The sequence below is a fragment of the Lacerta agilis genome, chromosome 3, assembly GCF_009819535.1.
Source record: "Lacerta agilis isolate rLacAgi1 chromosome 3, rLacAgi1.pri, whole genome shotgun sequence".
Taxonomy (NCBI): domain Eukaryota; kingdom Metazoa; phylum Chordata; class Lepidosauria; order Squamata; family Lacertidae; genus Lacerta; species Lacerta agilis.
Window position 1 is genome coordinate 61,942,602 of NC_046314.1, and position 24,632 is coordinate 61,967,233.

A 24,632-nucleotide genomic window follows, 5' to 3' on the forward strand; every position below is an offset into this window, starting at 1 on the left:
CGCACTCGGCTCGCTCGCTTGACAGGCGCGCAGTAGCGAGGGGTGTGCGTGTCGTGTCGTGTGTGCGTGGGGAAGGGACGGGGCCTGAAGCCAGTGGCGGAGAGAGGGCCCAGGATTAGGGCTTGGGCGGCGAGGCGCAACGAGGCAGGGAACGGCGAAGCCTGCAAGAGGCTGCCTGGGAGAGGCCTTCCAGGAGGAGCCTTGGAGGGAGAAGCGAGGCGGGAGGCGCTCCGAGTATTCCCGGCAGAAGGAGGGTGGGGGAAGCAGCCGCCGCCGCCGCCGCCTCCCGGCTTTGGCTCGCCTCCCGGCTTTGGCTTGCCTGTGTGTGTGTGTGTGTGTGTGTGTGTGTGGAGGAGGAAGCGCTGCTGCCGCTGCGTTAACCTCGCGCTATATTTATTTACTCCGTGCTCCTTCCTTCCTGTCGGGCTCTTCCTCTTCCTCGGCCAGGTCCACTCCCTTTCCCTACCTGGCGAGGGTGTCTGTGCTTTGCCCCCTCCGCCTTTCTGCGTCTGTCTCTCTGTCCCCTCCATGCACATCATGGTGGTGGGGATGGTTGGATGAAGGGGAAGGTGGGGAGAAAGAGAGAGAGCAGGGGAGAAAGAGGCGTTTCTGTTTCGGTGCCCCCCCCCCACCCCGCTTCGACCCCGTCGGGAGCAGCCGTCCTGCCCTCCCGCCTGCCTGCCTGCCTGCCTCTTCCCTTCATCGGCTCGCCTCTGCTGTGCTTTGCCTGAGGTGCGTGTGATAAGGCGGGAGCAGGAGCCACGGCAAGAGGCGGGTGGCGAGGGGGAGGAGGGAGAGGAGGAGGGAGAAGAATAGGGTGCGCCGCCGGAGAGACCATGAGGAAATTTAACATCAGGAAGGTGCTGGACGGCCTGACGGCGGGCTCGTCGTCCTCCTCCTCGGCTGCCTCCTCCTCGCAGCAGCCGCCGCCTGCAACCCGGGAGAACGACATCCAGGAGACCCTACAGTCCGAGCACTTCCAGCTCTGCAAGGTGAATGCTGCAGCCGTTAACAGCCGGTTGGGAATGAAAAGGGGGGGGGGGGTGGAGGACGATGATGTAGCCATGATGGGCTCTGCAGCCTCTGGACTTTTATGCTTCCAGTTCCAAAGCTGTCGATTTGCATCTATCCTTTTTTGATACAAAAATTATGGTGGGGGAGGCGACGCCGATGACGCCGATGCTATGATAGACTCTAGGCTTTTATTTAGCAGCGTCTTTTCCCCTCCAACCACAATTCACCCGCTTGCGTTTCAGGCTACAGTATTCCTAAAATGCACTCGCGGATCTTGAGATGCCTCTCTCTGTGTTCATCAGTGTTTTAAAAGGGGGGTGGCGTGTGGATAACGGGACCCGGCACCGAATTCTCCCCATCATTCCATGCACAGGCATTTTAACAAGCTTCAGTTGGATGAATTAGTAACATTTTTATCCAGACACAGCACAGTATATGCAGTTGAGGTCTAAATTCCAAAAGGATGATGCAGCAGTTTAATTCACCAGCTGTGCCAAATTGAAATAAGAAATGATGTGGATGTTATGCTCATCTCTACCTTTACAACACCTGTGGCCGAAGCTGCTATAGTTTGACTTGTTTGTGTATTGAACACTTTCTCTAAAAATAATAATGGGGGAGGGGTTTTGATCCTAAAGATTAATTAATACACTTTATTTAGTGTTACCTGTGTTGTACTCGCCCCCCCCTTTCCCCTGCAACTTCCCACCAGCTAGCCTAATTTGATGATTCAGGTATGACACATGTATTTCACTTAAGTATACTTTTATTTGCAGATTTCCCCCTACATTTTAGTGACACAAAATGCTGAACTCAGGTGCACACTTATTTCTGTAATTATAAGGCATGGGGGACATGCACTTGAGACTGAATGTGATGGAATGTATTTTTTCCACCTTAATTTATTTGGCTCAGATATTGCAAAGAAGGGGACTGCTATTGCAATTTCTAGTTGCGGGTATCAGAGTGGGTAAGAGTTTTTTGAAAGCTACCCTGGGCTACCAAGCTTAAGTCATTCAGGGCCTGCTTCAGAGAAATAGTGATGGCTCTCTGAAGAGCCATTTTAATAATTAGTGGTCATTTAATTTACAGAACTGGCTGCATCATCACATTTCCCAGGGACTCTTGATTCTAATTCAGATGTCTTAACCACAGCTATTTATGGAAAGAATTGCAGATTAGGCTAGGAATACAATAAAGGTGAGAGGTGAATGGGTAGATTGTTTTGTTTAAATATACATGAGTAGGGATAGAATTAAGGTTTCATTTTAGCATATCCATGTTCAGTGAGGTTTGACTTAATTACCCTTTTTTAGATAATTCTGCTCTTTCATATATTTGTGGTTCCTTTAATTAAGTGAAAGTAAAATGACATTGCTTCTTTCTCATTTGTTCTTTGTTTTATTTTTCTTCTACTGCCCGTTGCACCATTGCTTCACCACTCTGACATGACAGACTGTACGCCATGGTTTCCCCTATCAGCCTTCGGCCTTGGCTTTTGATCCTGTTCAGAAGATACTTGCCATCGGGACTCAGACTGGCGCTTTAAGGCTGTATCCTTTTATTGTATTTCTTAAAAGAAACTTACAGTACTAAGAAGATTGCCATTGCCTACTGTGCTGTGCTGGAGTTAGTGTCTCAATTCACTCTGCAAGTCAGGTATGCATTTGAGTGGGGGAGGGGAGAAGCTGCTGTTCCTTTGCATTTACTTCTGTTTATCTGATGTGAGTGTACTAGCAGTGGTACCAGTACTTTTATTTTTCTGGGAAACCATCCTGATTATTTTTGCAGTATCCCAGCTAACAGCCTGTCTAGTTTACTTAGCAGTGCTTAATGCAGATAAGTTACATTTTTATCTTGTAAACCGGAAATATGACCCTTATGTCTATCACTCTTTTATATTGCTGTAAGGGTTCCTTGCTTTAAAGCAACAGATAATGTTTTCAGTTTAGAATATAAGGATTCTGTATAGCAATCATTATTTTACAAATTGTAACTGCAAATGACTTTGAAATTGGGGGGGCACTATGTATTTCAAGGTGTTCCTTTACAAGTAAGACACAATTTTACTGTAAATGAAATAATTGTTTTGTGTTGATGTGTGTCAAAATGAACAAATATTAAGCCCAGAACTTTCATAGCTGAATTTGAGAAAATAGAAATGATTCAGAAAATCATTGAATAATTGCATATGCTCTATGGCACATGTAACCATTGTGATGATCTCCAGCTCCCTCATCCCTGGGCATTGGTCGTGGTGATTGGGGATAACTGGAGCTGCATCCAACAACTTCTGGACAGCAGCACAGTGGCTCTCCTTGCACTATGACAGGCATAGGCAAACTCCGACCCTCCAGCTGTTTGGGACTACAGTTCCCATCATCCCTGACCACTGGTCCTGTTAGCTAGGGATGATGGGAATTGTAGTCTCAAACATCTGGAGGGCCGGAGTTTGCCTATGCCCACACCATGACTTCGCTACTAGTTAGGATGAAATGCACATTTTTTAGGGAAAGCTTTAATGAATAATAATGGTAGTAACTCATATTCAATGCATAGCAGCATAGCCTATCCTCTTATGGAACAACTTTGAGTGGCAGTGATGCTAGCTGGATTAGATATGAGTTGAATAGAAAAGAGTTGTTAATATGGTGGTGGTTGATCAGTAGAACTTTTCACTAAGGTATAAATAGGGGTTGGAGTAAATTTTTAAAAATAGTAAATAGTGAGTATCAATCTCTTCTGCTGCAACAGCATGTCCAATGATAAAAGTTGCAATACTATGCGCCCTGAGAGTAAGTGGTATTAAGAAAAGAAAATTTATTTTTATAAAGGCAGCAAACATATGGAAGAATTCCATTAAGGTCACTCGGTGTATATTCAACATGCAGTATTCTTGGATGGTCAGAGGTAGAAATAAAGGAGCAGGGGCACCATATTCCCCTTGGGTGCTGTTGGAGGTCTGGGGGCCTTACGTGATCTCACTTCAGCCACTGGCCTGGGTTGCGCTTGGGCAGGAAGGCTTCTTGAGCCACAGGCTGAGGTTGAATAAATGAGATTTGTTGGTCTATTCCTGGCATATTGGCCATAGCAAAGGAATTCTCGGGTTGTGCACTCAAAAGTGATGATAGTTTCATGATTTGGTTGCTTGGAATGGTGACTATAAAGGGTTGTAGTTTCTGAAGTAGGAACGGCTAGCTTGTGGCCTTCCAGATGTTATTGAACTACAGCTCCAATTGGTCCCAGACAGTATAGCCACTTATTAAGAATTAGGGAAGACATAGTTCAGCAACATATTGAGAGCTACAGGGTGGCCACCCCTGTCCTAAAGACACATGCAGTGCTAGGGCAGTGTGCCACACATCTTTTTCTTACAAAATTCTGGCAGAAAGAACAAGCTTTTACTAGCCACAAAATTTACTTCTGAGTAAGCTTTGATAGAATCTGTCTGCCCATCTAATAGGAATAGTTTTTAAAAAGTGGGTGTTTTTTGTCTTTGGTTGCACTGCTTATTTTGTTTTTAGTTACAAGTTTAGATTTACAATGTTGAATCTGTGTATGGCTTTTTACATATTAAAAATCATTTACATTTCACGATGTGAAGCAGTTTCTTTCTGAATTTTAGCAGTAGCTTCCTTTCCTTAGCTGAAAGAGTAGTTGTTGCCAGAGTCAGCCAGTATGGCTGTTGTTTATTAATTGGTGATTTTCAAGGGTGAACACCAGGTTCCATGTGTTGACCCACCCAGATTGAGAATGGATCAATGTGTGGAGGCTGATGCTCAGTATGGGGTGAGACAAGCAGGAAGTAATCTCTTTATGGCATATCCTTCCTCTGGCACTGCTTCCCGTAGAAGGGATTCCTGTTACTTAATTTGGAATGTTACAAAAAAGTGAATGAAGACTCAAATCAGTTTGATAGTTGGGAGTGAGTTGCTACAGATTACTCCTTAGAGAAGAAAATAGGACAGAACAGTAGACTTGGTAAAAGCTCTACCACTGTGTCTTTTACCCAGATAAGACTTGGTCTTCAAATACTATTCATGACAATACCCTGTAGCACTGGGCACTCTCTCCATAATCCAAAACTATTTTTCAACAAATGTGACAGCAAAAGCATATAATATTTTATATATAAAATATAATGCTCACCAGCACAGTCCCAATGGACAGACTGACCATAGGTGCAAATTGCTAAAAGCTGCCTATGTCCATTGTTGTTGACAGTCAGTTGGACCATGAGTCTTTGTAGTTTCATCCAGTGCTAACCCTAAACACCTGATGAAACATATAAGCACAGCTTGATATTGTCATCTGGATTATTGCCCTCTTCATTGCCCTCTTAGTTATTTCTTTACCTTCCCATCTTCCTAATGCAAAGGAAAAGGTGTGTACAGCAGGCCTTGAAAGTCTAGGGAAATGTCTTGGAGCTAGGGAAGAGAAATTGTATTCTTCTTACATTAACCTAAAGGGGGGCTGTCAGCACCTTCCCAGTCTTCAGATTCCTGGTCCAAATGTTTTAACAACCATCCATCCAGCCACTGTTGTAGTAAGTAGCCCGTAGTCCCAGCTGTCACCTTACAAATAATTACTTTCTTGAAAGTGTCGCTTCATTAGCTAAAACAACTTCATTTGCTAACACTAACAATTGCAAATAAAATGAAAATTTCTGTTTTAACGACTATGTTAAAGGAAGTAAACGCCTTGCCAACTTTTAACTTTAATATTTCCTTAGAGTTTGTAGCAAAAAACCTACTCCCATTCTCCCCTCCCCCCCAATATTAACCTATTCCTCTTTACCTTCTGGCACAATGGACTTTACCTCCTTTTAAAATTCCAATAGGTATAACAGATTAACAAATCTTCCAAGTTGCTTTTGTTTCTTTCTGATGCTTTGCTTGCATATATATGACAAAGTGGTATCAAATCTTAATTGCTTTTCTAAAAATGTCTTTGCACTATTGAGTACATAAACCATATTTAGCATCAAATGTAAGCATTTTGTACTTTGATCTAAAATCAATTTGAAAAAAATTGTCAGTTCACAGCACAAGTAAAATGTACAATTAGCCTTTCCCATTTAGTGTTTTCCCTTATGATAGTAAGTTTATTCCAGTCACTTCTAAGAGTAGTGTGCCCCTTAGCCTGTCTTCTTTCGGTGTGGCAACCACCAATTTCCCACATTTATACAGCTTGTATGTTTTACACTTCTGAATCACCATCAGTCTTCTTCACCTGACTTCCCTTTTATAATGCAGAACTTCTATTTTGTATGAGGATATTTATTACTTCTAGGTGGCAATATCCAGTGATTTTGCTAATAGAAACTGAGATGAAACTTCATAATCTTTGTCATCCGTTCAGGCACTGACTAATTGTTAGAAACCTTTGCACCTATAAAGAAAGGTTATTTGAGATCTCCCTATCCAGTATTTTGCAGCAATAAAAACCTCATAAACAGTGGATCTCTGCAATTTGAAGATTATATATAAAGCAGTATGTCCAGAGTATTTCTAGCCATCTGTTTTACTAGCTTGGTTATTTTTCAACACCACAGGTTGTTTGTGTCCTTGAATTTCAGTGTCTTCTGCAAATGAATAGTGTGGTGAGGGCTTTTTTCCCCAGCTGGAACTCATTGGAACTCAGTTCCGGCACTTCTCAGGTGGGTGCATGAGTAGGTGTTCATTATGAGTTCTGGCACCTCTTTGGGCTGTTCTGCTCCTCCTTACTAGAAGGCAGGGGCAGCAAACCACAATCCTTGGTGTGGTGTTATATCCAAACAGGAAGTTTGTGATTTCTTTTGCACCAAACATAGCATTACAGTGGTACCTCTAGATGCGAACGAGATCCGTTCGCTGCCTTTATCCCAGTAACAATCATCCGTGAGGATGACTGAGGCTGATTAAGTCCTGAATCTGGGTCTGAACCTAGTTTGAAATGGATGTAGACAATTTTTTTCTCTAGGAACACCTGTAGTTGCTCCACCATGACACACTCCACCATCTAACCCAAAAATGGTGTAAACAACTCCAACATTTGGATGCAAATGTTCTTTTGACCTTCCACATTTAGTAGACAGCAAGCTATTTTCATTCTGAATGCCCTTTAAATGGAAGCTTCAATGGTTTTCAATATAACACCTGAAATGTTGGTATTCTGAAGACATCATCATCAGTTTTTTCACATGCAGGATTCTGCCTTGGTTCTTGAGAATAGGATGATTTGTGACACTTAACAGACCTGTAGCAAATTATTCTTTTTTAGTTTGTAGAATGTAGCCATATGTTTTACATAAAAAGGTGTTTTATTTATAAATTGAAGCATCTGTTTGGTTTGTTCTGGCATTTTCTTTTTGTTATTGCAAGGGTAAAACAGACCCATACTCTGTCTTGTGGTTAAAGTCATTGCAGAATGTGCAACCTCCTTCTGGCATCACCCTGTTCAGTTATACAAGAGTATCCCTACATTTCTTCTGCTTGGTGCTATTTATGGTGCTATCACTGTGCTATGTTCTAACTTCAGTCTTACTTGAATCTGAGCTTTGCTCTCCATATTCAGTCTTCCTTTGGAGGAAGCTTGGGAACTCTTATATTTTCCATTCCTTGTTGTGGCCAAACTTGAGTACGATGCCATTATAGGTATAAATATACACATATGCAGGTCACCATGCAAGTAGTGCAGTGCCAAGATGTTAGTGGACCATTTTCCATGGTTGAGGTTTAGCAGCTGCTTCAGAAGGATAATAGTGCTGGAGTACTTTCATTCAATTCCACCCAGGTAGTTGAGTGAGTTTTTATTGGTTTGGTGATCTTATGTTTTAGAAGCTTCCTACTGGGACTGAAACCATATTTTAATCTTAGTTGGTCTCTAAGGTGCTACTGGAAGGAATTTTTTTATTTCATATTTTAATCGTTAGTTTGGGGAGTTTGATTGTGGCATTTCTTTGATAATTAATATGTCCAGGAGATGTTTCTACACATCATGTATAATTTAAAATCTCTTTGTTTATAGCATAAAAGAAACTATAAGCATTTCCTCAAGCAAGTTAGTTTTATTTAAATTGCAATCTGTTTTCTGCAAACCTTTGTTAATAGTCTGTTAACAGCAGGCTTGTATTTCTAGCTTTCTAATTTCAGCAGTTTTCTGACCTTAGTCTAGTTTCTCCCTTGTCAAGGTTTTGGCACCAGAAGTGTCATAGCAGCTTTAGGTCTTAGAACTTTGGCTTCATAAATGATGACTCTGTATGCTGAGCTTCTTAAGTGTAACTTGAGGGTTCCACATTTTTGCTGTTATTTTCTTTTTGGGGTCTGTCTTGCAGCAAGTTCTCTCTGGGTATCAGTGTGGCTCTGTTGATCTGTTGTTTAACTTCATCAGGTGGATATTTTAGTTCTAAAAAGGTTTGCTGTAGATCTCTTAGGTGAGAGTCTCTGTCTGTAGAGTTGGAACAGATGCAGCTGTAAGGTAGGGCCTGGCTATATACAATGGATTGTTTGGTTTGTTTGGGATGGTAGCTAGAAGCATGTAGATATGTTTGTCGGTCAGTTGGTTTACGGCAGTGTTTTTCAACCACTGTTCCGTGGCACACTAGTGTGCCACGAGATGTTGCCTGGTGTGCCGTGGGAAAATTACTTTATATATAGTCAATATAGGCACAGAGTTAATTTTTTTAACATTTTCTAATGGTGGTGTGCCTCGTGATTTTTTTCATGAAACAAGTGTGCCTTTGCCCCAAAAAGGTTGAAAAACACTGGTTTACGGTATAAGGTGGTGTCTATGTGTCCATCCTGTATTTTTATAGTAGTGTCCAAAAAATGTATTTCTTGCATAGATTGGTTCATTGTTAGGTTGATGGATGGGTGAAAGTCATTGAATGTCTGGTGGAAGGTGTCCAGGGTCTGTTGACCATGTGTCCAGATAATAAAAATATCGTCAATGTATCGCAGGTACAAGAGTAGACAGGCATAGAATTCCGCCATTAGAAACCCTCATTTAATGCTATAAAATAATGATTTGCTACCTTTGGAGCATCTGTTCCATAGGGTGGTATTTATATTTGAACCAATTAGGCAAATGACCAAGAAATAAACCTAATTGTAATTATACCTGGCTTACTTCAACTTGGGACACGGGTGGCGCTGTGGTCTAAACAGGATTCCAAAGGGGGCCTCGGTCAGCATATTCACAATCGTTCACCATTATTTAAATGTAAATACTTAAAATAATCCTTTTCCCTATGTATTTTTAAAAAGCACTATTGTATATGAAAATGTAAAAATTATTTATACAGTGGTGCCTCGCAAGACGAAATTAATTCGTTCCGCAAGTGTTGTCGTATAGCGGAAATTTCGTCTTGCGAATCACGGTTGGAGGAAGCGCGGTTTTATGAAGAAAAATATATATCGCAAAATGTTTTCATTTTGCGAGTCACGGCCGTAGGAAAATTCGTCTTGCGAGTCACCCTTTCGTTAGCAAATGCCTTTTCGTCTAGCGAGTTTTTTGTCTAGCGAGGCATTCGTCTTGCGAGGTACCACTGTATACTTACTTATTTATAAGACTTCGGAGATTCCCAGGGTTAAAAAAGGGGGGGGGGACATTATCTAACTGACCCGGGCCTCTGCCTGGCTCTGCAAGGGCCTGGGTCTAAACCGTGGGCTTGCCAATCAGAAGGTTGGCGGTTCAAATCCCTGCGACGGGGTGAGCTCCCGTTGCTCGGTCCCAGCTCCTGCCAACCTAGCAGTTCGAAAGCATGTCACAGTGCAAGTAGATATATAGGTACCACTCTAGCGGGAAGGTAAATGGCATTTCTGTGCGCTGCTCTGGTTTGCCAGAAGTGGCTTAGTCATGCTGGCCACATGACCCGGAAGCTGTCTGCGGACAAACGCCAGCTCCCTCGGCCTATAGAGTGAGATGAGCGCCGCAACCCCAGAGTCATCAGTGACTAGACCTAATGGTCAGGGGTACCTTTACTTTTACTTCAACTTGGTGGTGCGGTTTTGCAGAACAATCAGATGTATAATGTGCCTTAGTAATTAAGTATTTCTGCTTCTTTGCCATATGTAAATATAGCAAGGTTCTTATAACTACATTTGTGTTTCATAGTTGAAGTCATATCTGCCTTACCAATAAGTTCAAAAATGTTGTTGATTAGACCAGTGTTTTTCAACCTTTTTTGGGCAAAGGCACACTTGTTTCATGGAAAAAATCACGAGGCACACCACCATTAGAAAATGTTAAAAAAAAATAACTCTGTGCCTATATTGACTATATATAAAGTAATTTTTCAATTTTTCCCACGGCACACCAGGCAACATCTCGCGGCACACTAGTGTGCCGCGGAACAGTGGTTGAAAAACACTGGATTAGACCTTCCCCTGTATGCCTGTGCTAATATTTTGGGGAAGGTTTAGTGGCATTTGTTACACTTAATGATGGACAAGGGCAATGGATTTACAAAAGCTTGTCAGCAAATTTACCTGGAGCGAGAGTTGCTTTAGGCCTGCAGACACTCTGGGCTTGTCATCAGCCAGGGGACCAGGGACTATTAGGAGGCAGCACCCCCTGCCACCCAGGAGACTGTTGTCTCAAGGGAAGTACCAGCCTAGCCTCAACCATTACCAGAGAAGGAGCAGCTGCAGGAAGCTTACTGTTCTCCCAAAGAGAGGACACTCAGTTCCAACTGCTACTTGCACTGGAATTCAGGAGCAAAAGGCAGGCACACACTGGCCTCTGTTATTAGCTGAGTTGAGTGAGTGTTTGGCTTACAACAGGTTGCAATATTCTTCCTTTAGTATAATTTGATAGACAGGTGGTTTTAAAAAATAAAACAAGTCATTTTTAGCATGGGTGATCAACAAACCTGAGCTATATTTTCAAGAAGCTGTGCACAGCTTCTGGAGAAATCCCAGATTGCCCTGGGTTGGGTCCATCTGGGGCTGTCAAAAGGGAGGTGAGTGGACAAGCACATTTTTAATTAGAGTTTTAAACCCTAATTAAATCAACTGCGAGGGGTGGAGAAGGAGGAGAGACAGACAGAAGCTTTCCTCCCCCCTCACTACTATCCACGTTTAATTAGAATTTAAAACCCTAATAAATTAAATTAAACTTGGGAATGTGCAAGGCCCCCAGTTCAGTTTAGGTCATCCTGAGGCTGATCCATGTTGTTGATGGGTTCGGGGGGGGGGTGGATGCACAGACCTGCTGCTTATATTTTCTGTTTGAACATTGCTCAGACAAAAAAACAAAACAAAACTTGGTACTTGCCCCAAATGTAGAAGAAGAAAGAGAGTAATAGTAAAAATTAAGAGGATAATAGGAGTGGCAGCAGCAAGCTGCTTTGTCTTTACACACCTTAAAATCGTAAAACCAGTGATATGTGCATGTCTAGAGTTGGAAAAATTGCAGAACACAATGAGGAATAAGTCTAAGAGGTTGTAGAGATTCCTTTAAGCTGACAACTGGATGTCAGCATTTAAACAAAGGTTCATTTGTTTCTGAACCCTTATCCGGTTTATTTTGTAGTCTCTAGGATGTAAACAGATAATTGTAAACATCAGCAGATAACAATAAACACAAATTGACACAAGCTATTTGTCAGAGGATGTTCTAATCTCAAAACATGATATAAAACTGATATATTAACCTATCATTCCTTGTTTCACAAATTGCAGGGTACACTCTATGTTAGGCCTGTGCACTACTACTACTAAATATGGCTTTGCAGTTTGGATGTTGTGGGCAGGCAGCTTAGCTAAAACCAAGAAACCATAAAACATATAGTCTATTATGAAGAGATGAAGCTGCAAAATTTGAGACAGACATCTACAATGGTTTTGCGGTTTTTTAAGAGAAGCTTTTTAAAGCTTGCAGTTTTTAAACAGGACTCCATCCCTCCCTTACTATATGAAATTTAGTGTGTTCCTCTAGGGTTTTAGTTTAATTGAAAGTCTTTTCCCTTCAGGTTTTTAAGAAAGGTTAAAAAACCAGTTATCCTTGACTTTTCATTGAAATATTTTATTATGTAAGTGGTTATGGGGTATTCAGTGGTATTTATTGAATTTTATTGTACTAGGCATATGTAAACAGGCTGATCTACTGTGATTTGAATGGTATGCTTTAATGTTTGCTTTTTAATGGAATTGTATATAATAATGTAGTGGGAAGCCTATTGTCTTGAAAGCGGCTTAGAAATATCTGACATTTAAATTCTTTGTGTGGCTTTGCAACAGTGTTACAGTACTGTTTGGTGGACACTGTAAAGCCCTACCTGTATGTAAAAGCCCTCTGAGCACCTGTTCCCAACTACTTTTTCAGAACTCAGGAGCTCAGCTCACTACTGTGTCTTTGTTAAGAGCACTGGGTGCAGTTTCCTTCTGATAATTTATTTTTATGTCCCATCCAAAATCACTGTGATCGGAAGTTGAAGAGCAACGTTGGCAAAGCTATTCCATTCAGAAAGGAACAGCAGGCTATAAATATAACAAATTCCTGGTTGGAAACCACTGCTGTCAGTCAGATCTACACCCCCTGTCCCAACTCCCACCTTCTCCACTGGTGTTGTCTGGAGATGTATTTTTTAACCTGCAGGTGGTCAAAGTCCCTTTAAAATGAATCTGTAACCTTGGGACTGGCACTTTGCTCTTACAGAGACTGGGCTACAAACTGGGGATGTGTCTCGTTCAAATCTCTGCCATAAACTTTTTGAATCGCCTTAGGCTCTTACTTCCACCAGGCCCCCCCCCCCCAATCTTTACAGGAGTATTGTAAGGATTAAAATAACAATATGTGAACTGCACTGAAAGCTCAAATACTGCACAAATGTATTAATATCTGTTGCTAAAAATTAATAGACTGCTATGCATCCTGTACATTTTTATTAATACACACTGTTCTGAACAATTGACAAAACATTTGTATTATAGTTGAGCTTTGTTAAAGCTCATCAGTGTTTTCATAAGTATTTTGAGATAAAATAATCAGCAAGATGGAGTTGAAATATACCGTGTGAGGAGTGTAAAATTAATATGTGTAAATAGGCAAGATTGAGCACATACTGGGAGGAAAATGTAGGGTGGCTAACCTGTGACTATCTAGTTGTTTGGTCCTAACATTTAGTTTGAGTACTATAGTATTAACTGATGGTTGGTGGTGTGACCAAAGGCTGCAGTCCTAAGCATACTTTATAGGAAGAAGGTCCTGTTAAACAAAATGGAACAAATCTGGGTTAATAGACCGCAATATGCTGCAAAAACATGAAAGTGGTATTTTTTTCTTGTGATTGGACCATAGGAGATACTGGTTCATAGTAACTGTGTATCTGCAATTGTGCATTATAGTTTCAGTGACATGGTATCGGTTACTATTTTTATAAAAAGAACATACGTTGGCTGCAAGTTAATAGCAGTAGAAGTCGACAACTGGATTTTTACTGCATGATAAAGGCATGACTCTGCTAAATCATAAAGCTGCTTATGTAAAAGCAGTAATGATAATAGTGTGTTGCTCAGTGCTGAATGAATGCTTTCACACTGAATAATGTATTAATTTAACTTTCCTTTCTGCTTGAGTTGTAATCAGTCAAATATTTCACCAAATATGAAATTCAGGCTTGGTATTTGTTTGAGGATATGTTGAGAGAGATGACGTATTTGATATTGGAACTTAAGCATCTGGATAGCTGCTTGAATTGGAAAGAAATGTTTTAAGTTTAAAGTGCTTTAGTTATACACTGTGTCACATATTGGTGGTAGAAGAATCATGAATAAGAGTACCGGTAGTATAGGTATTGCTTTAAAACATAGTAACACAGCCCAATTCTGTGCATATTTACTGAAAAATAAACCCTGACGAGTTCAGCAGGATGTACTCCAGTGTAAGCATAGGATTGCAGCCTTATTTGTATGTATGTTCATGTCTAACTTCTGTTTTCTCTCTCAGTATATTTTAAGTGGATAATAAAATGTGGTAATTTAATTGATAAATGATGTTTTGAAAGCTGGAGAGAAACACAATTAGGACATGGACCCTAAACAGATAATACATAAACATAGTTTTTACTGTTATAAATAATTTCAATTGAAAAATTTATTCCTAACTTTTAAACCTGTTTTCAAGGTAGCTAACAAAAATGTTAGGTCAGGAGGGATTAGGAAAGACTGCAATAGTCCACCATAATGTAGAGGAGTAAGTTCATTAAACTTGGAACCATACAAGACATTATGTGATTCATAATTAGAATCTTCCAATGTGTCTTTTCTTAACTGGTTAGCAGACCTATGCTTTGAAACAGAATGAGTGTTTAAACTATCTGTACCTTACACCCCCCCCCCAGCTAATAATAGCTTTAGGAGACTATTTAGATCAGGGGTCAAGTTAAATATCTTCTCCCAGTGCTCATCTAACTTGATCTTGAAAGCAGGCATGGGAGCTTGCTGTTGAAAACAAAAACCCTAAAGCAGGAAATGTCAACCATAAGTTGGATTGTAGGATCTCTTCATAGCATTGTGTCTGGCTAAGCCCATCGTTCGTAAAACTACCATATAAAACGTAAATCACAGAATTTACAAGCATGTGATATGTGAAGTACATAATATACCTAACCACTGTATGTGCTGACATTGAAGAGTCAATTCACTGTAAAATAAGACTGGCTTTATCAAGGATGATAGATTCTCTGGTATCTTCGTTACATCTTGTATCACTTGGCAAACTGTATCAATTAAATTGTTTCTCTTGAACATGATTTATGAAGCAGTGCACAGTGAACCCAATGCTGGGTAGATTTTTGTTTGAAATGTTTAATTGGACTGTACTTTCACTAACAGTATTTTTAAAACTTTAAAGCGCAACTAATCTGTGCTGTCTCCTAATCTTGCCAGATATTACATTGTTAACCTCAAAACTGATGAGAAAGCAAGTGATTGCCTTGATGCTCCTGCATTCACACTTACCGTAACAAGCAGCCTGTTGGCACATGCTACTCAATCACTCCTATTTTGGTTGTCCCCCAGTATGAACAGGGTAAACAAACCAGGAAGCATTGGCTTTGTAGTCCATCTGAACTAGGGAACATGGTTTGTTCCCACTCCCCACTCCTTACAAGTTATGATAATTACCTGAACTCTTGGTTTGTTGACTTGCTGATTGTGACATTTTAAAGAGCAACCATATATGCTGCTTGTTTTCAGTAAGCCAGGAAGTTTGTCTTACCATTGGATGCCAGTGCTGCCAATAGAATGCAGTAATCTGTCATTGAATAGACTGACTGTACTGTAGTTTGGCTGTAATTTACAGATGCCGTTTGAAACTATTGTTGACCATTGCATCCAGTGATGTGGGTTTCCTGGAAAAAAGAATTTTTGGAAAAAAAATGATTGCCTAGAGTGATCTAGTTTAGGATGTTTACTAAATACAAGTAAAACAAACAAAGCTAAGTGCTTTGAAACTGCCAAACTTGCCCAATACTGTATTTGCAATCTATTCTTTGTTACTAATGAACTTATGAAACAGAAAGAAGCATTGCAAACTTTTCAACTGTTGTCACTGATTTCATTTCTCACAGAATTCTGAAGTTTGAATTACGTTTATTAAAAACTGTAGAGACATAGGACTTTAGCTACCAATTTTGGAAGTATGGGGCAATGTCACATTAAATGACTCAGGGTCCATGGGGAAATAAATTTAAAGACCAGGCCCCAAATGAGTACCAGACAAGACAAGCACAGCTACTCCATTTTATTGACCTTTCATGGTAGGTACAGGATCAGGCCCCAGATTCCAACCTGCCTTTCCCAGACAGTACAGTCACATCTTCTGAATAGCCTTTCCCCCAAAAATTCAGTGTTTGGGGTGTGTGTGTGTGAAAGGTCCAGGGGCTCCGCTGCTAGCCTTTCCTTTGGATTACCCTTAGGATACTAGCATGTCCAGGACTTTCCCAAACCCTATTTCAGTAGGACTGGGGAAACTGAGGAGGTCTTCTCTCAGGGCTCCTTGTGCCTCCATGCAAATAGGAGAAGGAATTGTACTGGAGCCAAGAGAAGGTGGTCTTTGCCTCACACCAGGAAACCACTACTATTGTATGTACAGTGGTACCTCGGGTTACAAGGCTTCAGGTTACAGACTCTGCTAACCCAGAAATAGTACCTTGGCTTAAGAACTTTGCTTTAGGATGAGAACAGAAATTGTGCAGTGGCGGCGCGGCGGCAGCAGCAGCGGGATGCCCCATAAGCTAAAGTGGTACCTCACGTTAAGAACAGTTTCAGGTTAAGAACAGACCTCCAGAATGAATTAAGTTCTTAACCCGAGGTACCACTGTATAGATAAAATGCAGAATGGTTAATACCAACATTTCAGAGTTGGTGATACTGGTTTTCCAGAAAATTTGGAAACAACTTTTCAAATTCCTTAAATTGATAAAGAACTGATTCAGCGTACTTGATAGTAAACAAAGTTAAAATGTGCCGTGCTAATTTTACTAGTGCATGTAGGGTTTAATGTTCAGATAAATTCAGAACTTTACTTGGAAATCATCTTCATTGTATTACTTGTTCACTTACTAACTTTAGCATGCCTGAATTTCTCTGTGTGATGGTTCCTAGAGATATTCACCTGGAAAAAAGTTCCTTAGAAGTATGATTTTAAATTTTGTTTCCTGTTCTATTCATTCCAGTTGCTCAGTTTCATTTGTATTGTATTTAGTTATTATGTTGCTAACTTAATGGGGATAAAGTACACGGGCAGTCTGCTAGAGCAGAGCTGATGGAAGTCTCAATGTGAATTTGATCAAATGGGTACAAGACTATAATCACACCTACCTTGGGACAGTGGTGGCTGCAAAGAAAACACACTTTTTACCCTCATAGCATCTTCAGTGAACTGCCCAGAAGAGCTGTTTAGAATGACAAATGGGCAGGTTTCAGATTTGTATGGTATCAGTAGCCAGCTGTGATATTTGCAAAGCACTTTGAGGGCAAAATGTATTGGATTTGTGCCAAACTTTATGCCACAATTAATGTAGTTTCATTTGGAGGTCCTTGGAGCATCATCTAGTTTACAGCCTGAGAGATCAGTTTCAGTTGTCATGGGATTGGGAGTTAGATGCACTGTGTTAGTGATTCTGCTCCTACCTGCAGAAAAAGAAAGTAGCTCTAGGTGACTATTGCTAGGCCCCATTGCTTTTGGGAGGTTGGATTTCTAAGGGGTTGATTAGAAATCAACTATACTATTCCACATAAAACAGTTGGGAGCTATCACCTGGGGATTTGAAGCGTGTGTCATCAGTGCAATGCTGTGTGCCTCTTAGTACATGTCCACTATAAACTTTGTAGTTGGTGCCATGTTTTTACCCTGATGACTTTTTAAATAAATCTTTTTTTTAAAAAAAATACACTAAATATTTAAAATATTAAAGATGTGAGATACCACTTGCTGTAATTTTTTAAAAAATAAAAACCTGTTTGGATACCACCATTCTACAAAATTGCTAAAATGTTGATTGAAAGCCTTTTTAAATCACAGAAGCAGCTAGCCCTTTGTAGCATTGTAATATAATCAGCAGACAGAAAGCATTTGGATTTAGCAGAAGCTTCTGTCAGTAGGACACAGGAGATTATGATTCTCACTCCTTTTACTGGTGGAAGGAGCGCTCATAACAGTGTGGGAAGTCACATTAATGTCTGCAGGCAGAGGCAAAGGGATGGAAATCATTTCCCTCATTGTTCTGCTGATGGAGGCACATATTAAACGTTCCCCTTGACCTAAAACAACACATTATCAAAAACATGCAGTACAAGCAGAGAAATCTTTCCAGAAGAAGCATACCAGGAAAATCTATGGAAGAAAAATGCAGAATCATGGTCAGCATCCCAGTGTCTTGGCAAACTTTAACTTGATTAGAATAAACCGTTCCTTATCCTTTCTACCCCAAATTTGGCATAGACCATCCTCAAAGATACCACTCTTATGCTGCCAAGTTTTAAATCAGTCTATTTAAACCATTTGGCTTGAGAGCAGTACCTGTGAAAAGGATCTAGGAGTCTTGGTAGACCACAAACTTGACATGAGTCAACAGTGTGATGCAGCAGCTAAAAAAGCCAATGCAATTCTGGGCTGCATCAATAGGAGTATAGCGTCTAGATCAAGGGAGGTAATAGTACCACTATATTCTGCTCTGGAAAGACCTCACCTGGAATACTGTGTCCAGTTCTGGGCACCACAGTTCTGGGCACCACAGTTCAAGAAGGATACTGACAAGCTGGAACGTGTCCAGAAGAGGGCAACCAAAATGGTCAAAGGCCTGGAAACGATGCCTTATGAGGAACGGCTTAGAGAGCTGGGTATGTTTAGCCTGGAGAAGAGAAGGTTAAGGGGTGATATGATAGCCATGTTCAAATATATAAAAGGATGTCATATAGAGGAGGGTGAAAGGTTGTTTTCTGCTCAGAGAAGCGGACACGGGGCAATGGATTCAAACTACAAGAAAGAAGATTCCACCTAAACATTAGGAAGAACTTCCTGACAGTGAGAGCTGTTCGGCAGTGGAATTTGCTACCAAGGAGTGTGGTGGAGTCTCCTTCTTTGGAGGTCTTTAAGCAGAGGCTTGACAGCCATCTGTCAAGAATGCTTTGATGGTGTTTCCTGCTTGGCAGGGGGTTGGACTGGATGGCCCTTGTGGTCTCTTCCAACTCTATGATTCTATGATTCATTTGCTAACTGTAAGCCACAGAACGGGTTGCCAACATGCCACCCATGGGCAAACTTTCATTGGTTTGTTTTTTGTTATGTACTTTGTGTTCTCATTTTGTATTTTTATCTTGTGAACTGTGTGAACTGCCGTGGGATCTTTGGATGAAGGGCAGTATATACAAATTTAATAAATATAAACAAATAAATAAATAAGCAAGCAAATAAATATTAAGTCTCTAACCCTTCTAGAAATAAAGTTATGGGGCAAAATGTACAGGTGCCTGCTAAATTATTTTTGTGAAATTAGTGGTGTTGCTGCCTTGTATATCTATCCTAGTGCTGAGGAATGCTTTTTGTTACTAGACAGTGACACCATTTGTGTGTGTCTGTAATTAGTATTATGTGATCTCCACAATCAGGACATAGCTGACTTCCAATGGTAAGCGTAACGTTGTCAGGGGTGTTTTTCTCTCTAACTTTGAATTACGGTATATACCCCCCTCCCCAATGCCAGACATTTTGTTACTGTTTTCCCCAGCACTCTCCCAGAATTTGAAATGCACGTCCTGACAATAGAACTTAAACTTCTGCACCCCAGATTTGGCACTTGTATGTAACATGTGTTTACTGAAAATGTGCCTTTTGGACCTAAACTGAGAAGAAAGAAGGCATGTACATTGAGCTCACTGTGAGTGTAGTTTTTCATGCATGTTTGTCATTTTTTAAATTATTCTGTCCTATTGAGCATGAGATACAGTGCCTTCTTGGTGATGGTACTCAGGTTTTTAGAAGGCTTCCCTGAGTTCCTTGGCTTTTATACTGAAATTTTGGAAACATTTTATTCAAACCTATCTTTATATTTAAGGAAGAATTCAACATAGCAGTACGGCACTCATTCCACCAGCACAAGCTTGTCAGCTTGATAGACAAAACAACCCCCTCTCCTCTTCCTACATGCTGTTTTGGAACTTCCCCAGAGCCAATTTCAGGGGGAGAAGATGGGAGAACCCCATTGCACTAGCAGGACTTGTCAGCTGAAACCCTTAGTTCTCCTCAGTTCTGCTGTTTGTAAATTTTGTATTAAAAATTGACAGATTTATAGTGCTATGTTTTAGTGTACTGTTCATAAACAACCAGAGTACTCAATGAGTAAAAGAGGACAGAAATAATGGTAACAATTAATAATGATAGTGAGCTGTCCATTTATTACTTGGCTCCTGAGTGAAAGTTCACATGCTGGGCCTCCCTACACAGGGTGAAGGAATTGTGGGAGGATAAATGATTTGGTCGCAATAAAACAGGCTAACCCTTGGTTTTTCTAGCACATCTTTATGTACCCATGCAGGAGGAATAGGCACTCTTTACTTGCTTATTTATTGTTGAAAATATTTATATCCCAGCTCTCTAAAGACTGAGTTTGCTTACAGAAAACTAAAACAAATTGGTCACAATACAAACAATTTAAAATAAGAATAAATAATTTAATTTATTAAATCAACAACCAGAAGCATTTCATTTCAGAAATGGAAGGTGATGTTCTTCCATACTGAAAGGATAGCAGTGTGTTGATCTAGCAATTTTCAGCTAGCTTTTGATGTGTTAAAATTAATATTTCATTTTCCTGTGGTTTAAGTATTCCTGCAACAGTGGTCCTATGTGAGAAATTCTTCATAGCATTTAAGTAGTGATGACAATGAGGCTTAAATTGCCACCATGCTCAGTATCAAATTTTCAAGTATGAACTAGCATTCCTGTCCAGAACCAATGATGGGGAAATAAGTTCTTTGGTGCTTGCTGATTTTCAGTGTGGCTTCTATAAAAAGTTGCACTGTGGTATAACTGACATTGTAGAAGCTGTTACTTAGCATAATTGTAAATAGTAAGTTTGATGTGATTATTTGGTTCCCATGCAAATTTATATTAGCTAATATTCCTTAATGAAATTAATGTCAGTTTTGGTCGTCCAGGCGTTGAATGCTACTGCCAACATGACAGTGGTGCTGCAGTAATCCAGCTTCAGTTTCTGATCAATGAGGTTGGTAAGCTTGTGATACAATTTTTTAAAGATATAATTTTAATTATAGCTTTCATTTATACGCATTTAAATAGCTTAACAATAGTTGTAACATTTCAAACCTCGACTTCCTTCCTCCTCTTTCTGCTGTTACTTGAATTTATTTTTATCATCTCCTGCATATTCTAAATTAACATAACTTTTTCTTTTATTTATCTATTTTGATTATACTTTTGAAACTGCAGGTTACTACAATAATCCTGCCAATGTCTTTATCTGTTTATAATTTGTTTGTAAATATTCAATAAACCATTTCCATTCTTTTATAAAGAGTTTGTTATCTTGATTTCTTATTCTTCCGGTAAGTTTCGCCATTTCTGTATAGTCCATAAGTTTTTTTTATCCATCATTCTTATTTCCATTTTTGGGCATGATGCATACAATTTTGTGTGTAATAAAAGTAGAAGGCAATCTGTTCAGTGCAAATGGTTGCAACTAAATTGACTGGAATGATGAGTTGTCAGATTACCTGGAAAATAAAAATGGAAAAATTAAAATTAAAAAACTTACTTAAGAAAATTAAGAACTTAGTTATGCTAATTACTGCATTCAAATTTAATGACAAACTATGTTTTGCTGTTTTGTGTGCAAACAGTTTGGGCATGCATTCTTCTCCCATTTTTTTGAGCACAAGTTAGAGGTGATTGAAAGCTTCCATTCCCATTTTTTGGCAATTTACCTTTTGCTGGTTTGTCCAGCACTGACTCTCGGTACTGATACAGTCAAACTGATATAATGGAGCAAAGACTAACAGATTTTTTTTTACCTAGCTTTAATGACAATACTGTATAAATTGTCATTTTCTGCTACAAAACTGAGCAATGATATGTGGAATATTTTAAATGTGCAGTGGTACCCCGCAAGACGAATGCCTCGCACAACGAAAAACTCGCAAGACGAAAGGGTTTTGCGATTTTTTGGTTGACCCGCAAGACGAATTTCTCTATGGTCGTGCTTCGCAAGACGAGGCATTCGTCTTGCGCGGTACCACTGTAAGAAGAACCCTCCCGCTTGCGCTGGCCCTCCCTGCTTGCCGCTCACTAACGATCGCCCTCCCCGCGCTCCCAGATCGAACTCCCTACACGCGGCTTCCTCCTGCTCGCCCTCCGCGCGCTGCCCCATCGCAGTCCCGACACCTGGCTTCCTCCTGCTCGCCCTCCGCGCGCTGCCCCATCGCAGTCCCGACACCTGGCTTCCTCCTGCTCGCCCTCCGCGCGCTGCCCCATCGCAGTCCCGACACCTGGCTTCCTCCTGCTTGCCTTCCCCGCGCTCCCCATCGCCTTCCCCACGCCTGGATCCTCCTGCTCGCCCTCCGCGCTCCCCATCGCCTTCCCCACGCCTGGATCCTCCTGCTCGCCCTCCGCGCGCTGCCCCATCGCAGTCCCGACACCTGGCTTCCTCCTGCTCGCCCTCCGCGCGCTGCCCCATCGCAGTCCCGACACCTGGCTTCCTCCTGCTCGCCCTCCGCGCGCTGCCCCATCGCAGTCCCGACACCTGGCTTCCTCCTGCTTGCCTTCCCCGCGCTCCCCATCGCCTTCCCCACGCCTGGATCCTCCTGCTCGCCCTCCGCGCGCTGCCCCATCGCAGTCCCGACACCTGGCTTCCTCCTGCTCGCCCTCCGCGCGCTGCCCCATCGCAGTCCCGACACCTGGCTTCCTCCTGCTTGCCTTCCCCGCGCTCCCCATCGCCTTCCCCACGCCTGGATCCTTCTGCTCGCCCTCCGCGCGCTGCCCCATCGCAGTCCCGACACCTGGCTTCCTCCTGCTCGCCCTCCGCGCGCTGCCCCATCGCAGTCCCGACACCTGGCTTCCTCCTGCTTGCCTTCCCCGCGCTCCCCATCGCCTTCCACACGCCTGGATCCTCCCGTTCGCCCTCCGCGCGCTGCCCCATCGCAGTCCCGACACCTGGCTTCCTCCTGCTTGCCTTCCCCGCGCTCCCCATCGCCTTCCCCACGCCTGGATCCTCCTGCTCGCCCTCCGCGCGCTGCCCCATCGCAGTCCCGACACCTGGCTTCCTCCTGCTTGCCTTCCCCGCGCTCCCCATCGCCTTCCCCACGCCTGGATCCTCCTGCTCGCCCTCCGCGCGCTGCCCCATCGCAGTCCCGACACCTGGCTTCCTCCTGCTCGCCCTCCGCGCGCTGCCCCATCGCAGTCCCGACACCTGGCTTCCTCCTGCTCGCCCTCCGCGCGCTGCCCCATCGCAGTCCCGACACCTGGCTTCCTCCTGCTCGCCCTCCGCGCGCTGCCCCATCGCAGTCCCGACACCTGGCTTCCTCCTGCTTGCCTTCCCCGCGCTCCCCATCGCCTTCCCCACGCCTGGATCCTCCCGTTCGCCCTCCGCGCGCTGCCCCATCGCAGTCCCGACATCTGGCTTCCTCCTGCTCGCCCTCCGCGCGCTGCCCCATCGCAGTCCCGACACCCGGCTTCCTCCTGCTCGCCTTCCCCGCGCTCCCCATCGCCCTCCCCACACCCGGCTTCCTCCCGCCACCGCCGCTCACTACAGTACTGTAAGTAACCGCTCTCCCCGCTCGCTTTCCCGACACCCGGCCCCGACTGGTTTTTTCCCATAGGAACGCATTAATTAAGTTTCAATGCATTCCTATGGGAAACCGTGCTTCGCAAGACGAAATTTCCGCAAGACGAAAAGACTTGTGGAACGAATTAATTTCGTCTTGCGAGGCACCACTGTGTTTGGAAAATGTGGAATATTTTAAATGTGCTCCACTCTTGTGGAGCAGTTCTGATACCTTTAAAAATATTGAAAGCACCATAATTCCAAAATATTTACAGATTCCCTTGACAAAACTTCCTATTTTCTTTTAAGGGAGCCCTTGTGAGTGCCTTGGCTGATGATACCTTACATTTATGGAATTTGCGTCAGAAGAGGCCCGCTATACTGCACTCCCTAAAATTTAACAGAGAAAGGTAAGAATTATTTGTTGCTTTAATATTTTACAATGTACGTCACTTTAGCTCATTTTCACACAATAGGGTGAAGGTAGCAAATGGTTTCAGTCCTGCATGCCCTAACCATACTCTAATGTAAAAGAGGCAACACGTAGACCGATGAATGATGGGCACAATTATGTCTTTATAATTTGCAGCGAAGTAATAAAACGGTCTACGTGTTGCCTCTTTTACACTAGGCTTGAAGTTTGCAACACAGGGGTTTATCTTATTCTTCTGGAACTAACCATACTCTAGCCTGCTACTTCTTCATGAGCAATTTACTTGCAAATCACTTCTTCTATTGGCTTGGAGGACGTGGGGACTCTGTAAGAAATAAGAAGATAAGTGATGATGATGGTACATTTGCTTGCTTACTGTTACATAGCAAGCAGGTGACAGCCCAGCTGGGAAGTGGGAGAGGGAAAAGGAGTAAAAAAATGGGACTTTTCTTTCTTTCTAGTTCTTTCTGTATTTTTGTATTCTCTTGCTTCTCTGCCTCTTAGAATTCAACTTCAGTAGCAGAAACGAAAAAGCATTTTTAGGCACCCCATTCTTGAGAATCTATCTCAAATACCTAGCAGTCGATCAGCTTCTGCTATCTAGATCTATGTCTGACCAACATTAATACACAAACAGGAGAGTCCTTGTTCTCATCTGTGAAATGTTGGCTGGGGATGGGTTGGGTTGGATTGGAGATACTGTTCATCTCTACTGTCTCTAGTGCCTCCCACTTCATTATCTTTCGTCCCACCACAGGAGTGCTTCTACTCTTGAGGTTCTCCTGACACTGTTTATCTGTCTCCCATTTTTGCAGCCACACTTTTCCTACCCTAAATATTGTTCACCTACCTAAAATCTGACTAAAAGACAAGAGAAATAAGCCTTCGTAGGGCTGGGGCTGTTGATTACTCTCTTCAGTT

At 42.1% G+C, this 24,632-nt stretch overlaps 1 protein-coding gene across 5 annotated transcripts in view; it reads left to right on the forward strand.

The window, feature by feature from the left end:
- Nucleotides 1-337: 337 nt before the first annotated feature.
- Nucleotides 338-24,632, forward strand: part of STXBP5 (syntaxin binding protein 5) — a 106,116-nt gene continuing 81,821 nt past the window's right edge. For all 5 annotated transcript variants that reach the window (XM_033143955.1, XM_033143949.1, XM_033143950.1 and 2 more), the window contains exons 1-4: nt 338-992; nt 2,470-2,567; nt 20,644-20,725; nt 23,588-23,688. In XM_033143955.1, coding sequence (XP_032999846.1) covers nt 837-992; nt 2,470-2,567; nt 20,644-20,725; nt 23,588-23,688 — 437 coding nt within the window. In that variant the 5' untranslated portion in view covers nt 338-836. The remainder of the gene's footprint in view (nt 993-2,469; nt 2,568-20,643; nt 20,726-23,587; nt 23,689-24,632) is intronic.